General features: G+C 45.6%; 1 protein-coding gene across 1 annotated transcript in view; it reads left to right on the top strand.

The window, feature by feature from the left end:
- The window catches only part of COL4A1 (collagen, type IV, alpha 1), a 145,510-nt gene that overhangs the window by 128,828 nt on the left and 6,730 nt on the right, over window positions 1-9,952 (top strand). Inside the window, exons 44-48 of the mRNA XM_011933950.1 lie at window positions 39-132; window positions 1,336-1,464; window positions 2,750-2,848; window positions 3,869-4,081; window positions 4,915-5,092. Coding sequence (XP_011789340.1) covers window positions 39-132; window positions 1,336-1,464; window positions 2,750-2,848; window positions 3,869-4,081; window positions 4,915-5,092 — 713 coding nt within the window. The remainder of the gene's footprint in view (window positions 1-38; window positions 133-1,335; window positions 1,465-2,749; window positions 2,849-3,868; window positions 4,082-4,914; window positions 5,093-9,952) is intronic.

Below are 9,952 nucleotides of genomic sequence, written 5' to 3'. Positions count from 1 at the left end.
ACACACATATTTGCATATCATTGGGAATTCTGTGCAAGACAATGTTTTCCCTTTGCTTAGGTCCAAAAGGTCTTCCTGGCCTCCAGGGAATTAAAGGTGATCAAGGCGATCAAGGTGTCCCGGGAGCTAAAGGTAGGAGAATTTGTTAATCTGTGAATACTTTACTGGTGCTTTGCGAAAATGTAAAAGCCAGGAATGCACAGAATTGGGGTGTTTGGTTTTTCATATGTAAAATGACTCAAAAATTATTAAAAACAGTTGATTGAGAATTCTTTGCAGCAAGTCAGGATTCCTGTAGTTGACATTTTAACCAGCAACTTGTCTGGAAGTAGAATCTGATAAATCCAGGACTGAGGGAACTCCAGGGGAGGGGTGGCTGAGGTTCTTGCTGACAGGCTCAGAATTCAAAAACTCCCCAAGGCTCTGAAGTTAACCTGAAATCAACCACTGAAAGTTATAATAGGAAAGAAAATCAATCTTGCACTTAGAGACGGAGTACATTCCTGCTGCACAGTAACAAATTCTTCCTGGGAAAGATGCTGTTGGCTTCTCCACCGGTGGGAGCCCACAGCATGAAGGGCGCTGAAAACCATGACATCATCTCAGAAGGGAATGGTTTAAGCACAGTATTCATCCTGCTTCCTCTCTGTAGAGCAGACGATATTTCTAGGGCATCATTTAATTTTCAAAACCATGTTTTGGGAGAGAGAATGAGAAACCACATGCCCTGAGACATGGAACCCAAGGAAGGAGAGGGGAGGGAGGGTGTATGGAAGGGGGAGGGAGAGTTGAGGGTATTGGGCTGAAGACGGGGAGGCCAAGGGGACCTCACACTTTGTGTGGTTCTTACCACACGCCAAGACCTGTCATGCAGAAGAAGGATTAAGTTCATTCATTACTCAAAGATCAGGACCAGCGTGATACTGTACAGTAAGGCAGGTTTCAGATGAGTGTGGGAAAAACGTCCCAATCGCAGAGGGCACTCTCCATGTCAGAAGCGGGGGCTGCCTGGGAAGAACAAGCTTCTCTCTCCACTGGGAGGGCTGGTGTGAGGCTGCAGGGCGGTTGTCAGGGGTCCCAGAGCCCAGAATGCAGTGGGAAGTTACACTGATGCCCCAGTGCCTTTGCCTGAGAGTTCAGGATTTCAGGTTAAATAATAAAGATGTGCAGATTGGACATGTTTCGTGAAGATCTGATTACTTGGGTTTTGATGATGACTTCACCTTTGGGAGTTATGTTCCATTTGGATAGCTTCACCTGGGGCTCTCCTTCTAAAGTGGTTTCCTCCCCAGTTGTGGACAGTGAAATTGATCAATGCCTTCCCCATTCCCACAGGTCTCCCGGGTCCTCCTGGCCCCCCAGGTCCTTACGACATCATCAAAGGGGAGCCCGGGCTCCCTGGTCCTGAGGGCCCCCCAGGGCTGAAAGGGCTTCAGGGACCTCCAGGCCCCAAAGGCCAGCAAGGTGAGAAGGCTTGGCCTGTGCAGGGTGGTATGGGGAGCCCAGAGGGGTGGTGGGCAGAGTTCCTCCTCACCCATGTATCTAAAATAAGTTTCTGGATAATGATTATACACACACATATGAATGTGAGTTTCTTAACCTCCCTTCAATGCATATCAAAACCTATGACATTTTTAAAGGGACCTAAAAAAATCCAGAAGAAAATCCAGGAAAAGCTAGAGGAACATGTAACAACACATCTGTGCTCAGTTAGAAAAACATGGGCTCAAAGAACCAGATCATTACCTTTCCCCTCCCGCCTCCCGCTCCAGATGGGGGTGGCAGGTAGCAATCTGGAATGGTAACAATCGGTGCGCTCCATCCATGCCTCCAGGAGCTCTGCCTGATTGGCACCATCTGTACAATTCTCTCTTATTTCCCGAAACCTTAACCTAGTCTTCTGCTTATTTGAGCTAAACATCTCCTATTTTAAGAGCTACTTATAAGGAGTGGGTGGGAAGTAAAGGAGAATGAAAACATTTAAAGTTGAAAGGTAGCATCAGTGAAAATTTAAAGATACTTAAGAATAAGCTGGCCAGGCTCACTGGGTCACACCTATGTAATGCCAGCATTTTGGGAGGCTGAGGTGGAAGGATCACTTGAGCCCAGGAGTTCAAGAGCAGCCTCGGCAGCATAGGGAGAGTCTGTCTCTACAAAATAATAATAATAAAAAAAATTAGCCAGGTATGGTGGTGCATGCCTGTAGTCCCAGCTACTGGGGAAGCTGAGGTAGGAGAATCGGTTGAACCCGGGAGGTCGAGGCTGCAGTGAGCGGTGGTCACACCACTGCACTCCAGCCTGGGTGACAGAGCGAGACCCTGTCTCAAAAAAAAAAGAAGAAGAAGAAAAAGAATAAGCTACGTACATGAAAACAAAAAACTGTCCGTGTCAGTATATCTTTGCCTAAAAATTGAGCCCCCAGTATATGGCTGAGAGGGAAAGGTTTATCCAGTCTCTCATTCCCTCCACATCACCTGCCTTCTCCAAACCAATCTGCCAAACAGCGAGAAACCAGGGAGAACTCAGAACGAGGTGCCCAAACACACCCCCATTTGAATATCCAGCTGCTTCTGCCAAGTCTGTACTCGGCTTTGTGGGAAGCAACTCCTGGCTGTCCAAGAAAACGTTCTCGTCTGCAGTGAGACTTTACGCTTGCCTCCTTGAACACTGAAAAGGACATTTAAGAAGGGAAGAAAGAGATACAGCTTACTGCCATACAGGATCATAAATTATTTTTCCTCTGCCTCAGGTGTTACAGGATTGGTGGGTATACCTGGACCTCCAGGTATTCCTGGGTTCGACGGTGCCCCTGGCCAGAAAGGAGAGATGGGACCTACCGGGCCTACTGGTAAGTTGCGAGACTTCCAACCTAATTACCCTCGACCGGGATCTTTGGGACAGAAGCAGCAGACCCAGGCATGGGGAAAGCAGCAAAATGAAGTTGGGTATATTACTTGACAGATTTCCGAAGAAGTCTGTTTCTTAGAAGAAATAGGATCAAACAGAAGCGCTGAAGAAGTGTCCCTTTTCCTGTGTAGAGACAGATATTGATCAAAGCGTACGCTTCCCAGATGTTGTTGAAAGGCAGCCAATAGTGGTGGCCCATGTGGTTTCCTAAGTGGGATGTGAGCTGCAGCTATGAGAATTCTATTGCAGCAAAGGACAAGGGAAAGTCGAAATGAGTATAATGCCATCTTTGGCCCAAAGGCGTGGGATAAACTTGATCTCCTTCCTTAGGAGAAGGGACACTGGAGTGTTCCATGAAGGCTATGATGCAAAAGGCTGAGGCTGCTGACTCACTGAACAAAGAGCTCAGCCCAGCAGACTTGCGCACAGTTTGGCATGTGGCACAGTTAGAGAGGGCACAGAAGCAGGCCTTGCCTGAGAGGTCGCGTACTGCTCCATTTCCATACGTAGGCTTTAGGCTGCTATGGAAGAGAAAATGCCTTACGATGAGGTTGTGTAATAATTCTGTGATCATCCTCCTCAACAGGAGCCCCACAGTTCCATGTGAATGACATGCACAGTCACGTCATTCATTTATTTTCATTTATTCATATGTCCATTTTCATATATGTCATATATTCATTGAACTGAATTGTTCAAGCATCTGCTCTGCACCAAGGACTGCGCTTATAAAAATATCTTGAGGTGGTACTTGAAAAGAAAAAGTTAAGACACCATGAAGGAAGCAGGCGGCTGTATTTAGTTAGCCATGCATTCTTTTTAGACTTTTTTGGTAACATGAATAGGTAGGATACTTTGTGGAAATATAAAATATTGAAAACTCTTTGGAGAAAATGATTTTGAAAGCCTTCAGGGGAGCGTGTTTGCAATTAGGGAAACTGATTTGTCTCCTATCTTCCAGGTCCAAGAGGATTTCCAGGTCCACCAGGCCCCGATGGGTTGCCAGGGTCCATGGGGCCCCCAGGCACCCCATCTGTTGATCACGGCTTCCTGGTGACCAGGCACAGTCAAACAATAGACGACCCACAGTGTCCTTCTGGGACCAAAATTCTTTACCATGGGTACTCTTTGCTCTACGTGCAAGGCAACGAACGGGCCCATGGCCAGGACTTGGGTAAGAAGCCTGCAGATCCACACGTTCATTCAGTGTAGGTGTGTTGAGTGCCTTCGGTGCGCAGTGCTGGACTCGCCTCTGCTGCTGCACTGAGGGCAGTAGCCAGTGAAAAAGCAGCCCGGCCCCATTTCCCTGCATTGATTACAAATAATCAGTTCAACAGCTGCTGTGTTACTAATGGCAAGCCAAGAAATGTGGAGACTGAATCTTCGAAAATCTTTAATAAAACTTGAGATCTCATCTTCAAATTATCAAGTAGGATCAAAATTCCTGGAGTGCACTTAACAGCTTGCATTAATGCAACTTAACCATTGCTCTTTGTAAAAAATGTCCACGTTATCTTGTCTGAAATTCTGTACGGCTGCTGAGCTCTGAGCTCTGCTCCTCTGGTTTAGGTCAGCAGAAAGCTACATATCTGTCCTCATTATCTTAGTCTGCCCCAGATAACCTCCACCAAACTGTGTTTTAATTTTCTCTACCTTTAACTTTTATCAGGGTTAGAATCAGCAAGCTGCTATAGAAAGAGCATCTCTGCATTTTCTGCAAAACTATTGTTAAAGACATTGCCCAATTTGTTACTGTCCATTGTATAATGAACCGTATGTTAAGTTCCTTCTAGAATTCAGCTTTAGGAAAAGGTTTCTTTGTGCTGGTAAACTGGTTTTGTTTCCTTCCATCAAAAATGTCCTTCTACAGAATCCTTTATACATTTCCATTTCCGTGATTATGTTGGTTCCACGTTTTTGCTTGTTGTCCAGCTGAAATCCACTTTACATAGAGATAGATTGTGAATTATAAAGAAAACATCTCACATTGTCTTCTCCCTTGTCTAGGCACGGCCGGCAGCTGCCTGCGCAAGTTCAGCACAATGCCCTTCCTGTTCTGCAATATTAACAACGTGTGCAACTTTGCATCACGAAATGACTACTCGTACTGGCTGTCCACCCCCGAACCCATGCCCATGTCAATGGCACCCATCACGGGGGACAACATAAGACCATTTATTAGTAGGTGAGTCGAGCATTTGTAGGAACAAACGCATAACTGAAGAGGAAAAGTCTCTAGTCTGGACAAACGTGTTTTTTCTATTTTTCTCCAAAACATTCAATCCTTTGCCATTTAGTTTATTGTTTGTGATATCTGAGTTTTGTAATGGAAATCAACCATAAAAATTATTTGACGTAAAAGTCAGTTGGCTGGGCGCAGTGGCTGGTGCCTGTAATTCCAGCACTTTGCGAGGCTGAGGCGAGAGGATCGCTTGAGCCCAGGAGTTCAAGACCAGCCTGGGCAACATGATGAGACTTCATCTCTCCAAAAAATACAAAAGTTAGCTGGGCGTGGTGGCGCGAGCCTGTGCTTCCAGCTACGAGGGAGGCTGAGGTGGAAGGATCACTTAAGCCTGGGATGTTGAGGCTGTAGTGAGCTGAGACCAGGCCACTGCACTCCAACCTGAGCAACAGAGTGAGACCCTGTCTCAAAAAGAAAAAAATAAAAAGTCAGTTATTGTGTTTTAACATTACGGTGCAGAACCATGGCGAGATAATGCCGGGCTTGCAGAGAGAATTTCTATTTTACCTCCTCACTGTGGTGGTGAGCTTTCCTCCCGTGAGCAAAGTGATGTCACTGGATTGTTCAGCCAGTGTCAGAACAGTCTTGCTCAATCTTTCTTTTTTAAAAAATAATAACCTCCCCAAGGAGCCTTTTAAGACATTGTTTTCTGAATCATCCCTGCCCCTATGAATTTTTTTAGAAATTATTTTTAATTTTGGTAAAATGCACATAACATAAAATTTACCATCTTAATAATTTTTCAGTGTACAGTTCAGTGGCATTAAGTACATTTGCATTGTTGTTTAACCATCACCACCATCCGTCTCCAGAACTTTTTCATTTTCCCAAACTCAAACTCTGTCCCTATTAAACAGACTCCACATCCCTCCTCTGGTGACCCCAGTTCTACTTTCTGTCCGTGTGAATTTGACCCCTGTAGACACCTCATGTAAGTGGAATCATATGATATTTTTCCTTTTGTCACTGGCCTATTTCACTCAGCATAATGTCCTCAAGGTTCATCTACATTACAGCGTGTGATAGGATTTCTTTCGTACTTAGGGCCAAATAATATTTCGTTGTGTGTAGGTGCCACGTTTTGTTGATCCATTCCTCTGTCAATGGACACTTGGGTTTTGTCCACACCTCAGCTATTGTGAACAACGCTGCTGTGAACATGGGTGTGAAAATATTTCTTTGAGAGCCTGCTTTTAATTTTTCTAGATGTATACCCAGAAGTAGAATTGTGGGATCACAGGGTAATTCTATTTTTAGTTATTTGAGAAACCTCCATGCTGTTTTCCACAGTGGCCGCACCCTTTCCATTCCTGCCACAGTGCACAGGGTTCCAGCTGCTCCACGTCCTCACCAGCACGTGCTGTTTTCTGCCTTTTTGATAGTAGCCATCCCAATGGGTGTGAGGTGGCCCCTGTGAAACTGTAGTACCGCAGACATACTGTATGTCTCCTCTGTTTGTGTATTGTATGTATATCTGTGCTTTATACATAAAATGATACAGATTTATACATTTAAAAATCATACAGTCACACACACTCCCAGGGCCACCAGTGTTTGCTCCCTTGGGTGACATTGCACCCATTGAAAATGCACGTGTTTGGCTCAGCGATTTCCCTTAAGTATTTATCCGCACTAATATCTGAAGTAGGCCAGGCGCGGTGGCTCAAGCCTGTAATCCCAGCACTTTGGGAGGCCGAGACGGGCGGATCACGAGGTCAGGAGATCGAGACCATCCTGGCTAACACGGTGAAACCCCGTCTCAACTAAAAAATACAAAAACTAGCCGGGCGAGGTGGCGGGCGCCTGTAGTCCCAGCTACTCGGGAGGCTGAGGCAGGAGAATGGCATGAACCTGGGAGGCGGAGCTTGCAGTGAGCTGAGATCCGGCCACTGCACTCCAGCCTGGGCGACAGAGCCAGACTCCGTCTCAAAAAAAAAAGAAATCAGCAGTCTTTGACTATGAAGAAAGATGTAGCAGTATCAGCTAAGAAGTGCCCTGCATTCAAGAGAAAAGGGAAAAGGAAAGCAAATGCTTGGAATCACCTCTGGAGCTCCTGCCCAGCTGCCCCAGGCTGTGCCTTTAGCCCAACTCCTTTCATTAGATGAACATGCCCTGTTTCGGGAAAGACTAGGGTTATGTGCTAGGCAGGTCCTGGCAGATCACAGTTTAGTGAGAGAGCTATGTCACGTGGGACCATGGACCAGAGTGCTGGAAGGCGCCTCCTATGTGGGAAAATCTTAGATCTTTGATCCCCTTACATTAAAATATCTACTGACCGTTTTCTTTGATTTTTTTTTTTTTTTGAACTATGAGAAAACTTATTTTATTGATCTTAAAATGGAGACTATCATTCATGACACTTCCTGAATGGCACTTTTCAGAATGCAGGCAACACTTCACCTGTGCGAGTGGCTGCCAGATATTGACTGTTTTGAGACTTTCCTTGCTCAGAACCATGCCTGATAACTAGAAGGAAAAGGAACAGCTTTTGTGGGTTTCTCTTTTTAGCTTCCTTTACACAACAGGTAGAAAAAGACTATTCATTGATACGTTTCCTATTTACTTTCTTGACAACGTTAACATTTGACCTGGATTCAGAGCTCGTTGACAGGAGCCCTGGCATGCCTTGGTGGCATTCCAAAACCAGGTCTCAGAGAAGCTGTGTGTCTGAGACCGGCATTGCTCTGTGATGCATTCCTTTCAGTAAAACAGCCCTGGTCTGTGAGCACCAAGAGGATGAGGTTTCTGTGTGTTTTAGTCCTCAGACGGGCTCGTGAAACCAACTTGGAGCTGCTAAACCTTAGAGTCTAAGCAAGGGGTGCGGCATTTCCCACTTCATGTGTAATTGGACCAGAAAGTCCTGGACTGTCCCAGGACTTTACATTTCCAGAATTTTATGTCTGTTAGTTGACATCTCGAAGCTCAGCAGGAAGAGACCTTTCCAGGCGTGTACTTGAAGCCGCTGCCTTTGCATCAAGTCTGCCTCTACTTCCCTGTTGTAGAGAGGCTGCCCCTTTGTCCCTGTCTCTGAGCAGGCAGGTTTCCATGCTTACTGAACTTAGTGGTTTCCCACGACTTCTCAGGACTTACAGGTTCCTTCTCAGGTCTTCCCTTTAGGGAGGTCCGAAAGCTAAATTTTAGAAACAGCAAATGACACAAAAGCCTTCATTTTGAGCAGAAAGGGTGGCAATTTTACTGCTTTCATCCTGATAGTAGGGCACCATTTTCTAAGTACTTTCTAGCGTTCTGCAGACAAGACTCACGACATAAATACTGATTGCTAATTGCTCTGACGAAAAGACCACTGGATTGAGAGCAAGGAGAACTGCATTTTAGTTCTGTCTTGGACGCAACTAACCCTGGCCTTAGTTTCTTCTTATGCAATATGGAGAATTTGGCCATGTGAATTTTAAGGAATCAGACAGCTCTTTAAGCCTGCAATGGGGCAGGACCACCCTCTCTATAGACCCTTGAATCCCTCAGCCCAGAGACAGTCTGAAAAAGACAAAACCCTTCCCTCCAGGCTGTATTTCTAGGTCTCATGTCTAGCAAACAGATGGTGGCAGATGTATGAGGCCAATTTCAGTCACTGTTGTTTAAGTGAACCTTTTAATTCATCTGCATTTGGGTGAATAAAATAGAAAATTGCACCCACCACACATACACACGTACACACACGCACACACACACACGCACATGTCCATGGAAAATCAAATGACTCATTCAGCCCTATTCCCCCTTCTGATCCACTTTCATGCAAATGTCCCAATATAACTAGGTGTAATTATTAACACCGTTTATAGTCATTTATCAGCATTGTTAACACTCAGTTCATTTTGTGACTCGAATGTAATTATTCACTGTTGGTGTTTAATTTTTTTTTTTAAAACAAAGCATTATCCCACCATCAAGGGTTCTCTTCACTGAGAGGGTCTTAGTCAGAGCACTGTGCTGTTTTAATTTATTTCTGGTGCAGTCCCAAGCCTGAGCTGAATCAGGCTGGCTTGGGAGGCAGCCTGTCCTTGGGAGGGTCCTCTGGGGGTCACTTCAGCTGCAGTGGATGCTGATGGCCTCAGACCTTGGGCAGCTGAGCCAAGGGGGCAGACCAGAAAACAAGTTTCCCGCAAGAGGCCCATGTGGACATGCAGCCTCAAGTTCATTAAAGCATGCAGTATTTGTCTTACTCAACTCACTAAGTGCATTTCTTACACTAAAGATTATTCATGGCTTCAAACAAACTGTTGCATTCCAGAAGGAGTAGCTCTTGGATTTCACCAGCATTTTTTCTGAAGCATTTATTGTGCTTGTGGAAATACATACTCATTGTCGAAAGACTGGAAAACACTCAAATGCCCAAAGAAGAAAAGCCGCCTGTAACCCCAGCCCCTCCGGGAGAGCCACTGTTAGAGCTTTGCCTTCCTATTTTTCCCTTCTACAAGACAGACAGTTAAATAACTCGTGTTGGATCTATTTTTTAAACAATTTTTTAGAGGCAGGTCTCGCTTTGTTGCCCAGGTCGTAGAGCAGTGGCACACAGGCAGGCCGAACATAGCTCCCTGCAGCCTTGAACTCCTGGCCTCAGGCAGTCCTTCTGCCTCAGCCTCCCGAGTAGCCGGGAGTACAGGCCTGTGTCCTGCTCGAATTTTTTTTTCTTTTTGAGATCGAGTTTCACTCTTGTTGCCCACGCTGGAGTGCATTGACACGATCTCGGCTCACTGCAACCTGCAACCTCCACCTCCCAGGTTCAAGCGATTCTGCTGCCTCAGCCTCCTGAGTAGCTGGGATTACAGGCATGTGCCACCA

This window comes from Colobus angolensis, unplaced genomic scaffold, assembly GCF_000951035.1.
Source record: "Colobus angolensis palliatus isolate OR3802 unplaced genomic scaffold, Cang.pa_1.0 Scaffold13, whole genome shotgun sequence".
Classification (NCBI taxonomy): domain Eukaryota; kingdom Metazoa; phylum Chordata; class Mammalia; order Primates; family Cercopithecidae; genus Colobus; species Colobus angolensis.
This window is presented reverse-complemented; position numbering and strand designations above follow the sequence as displayed.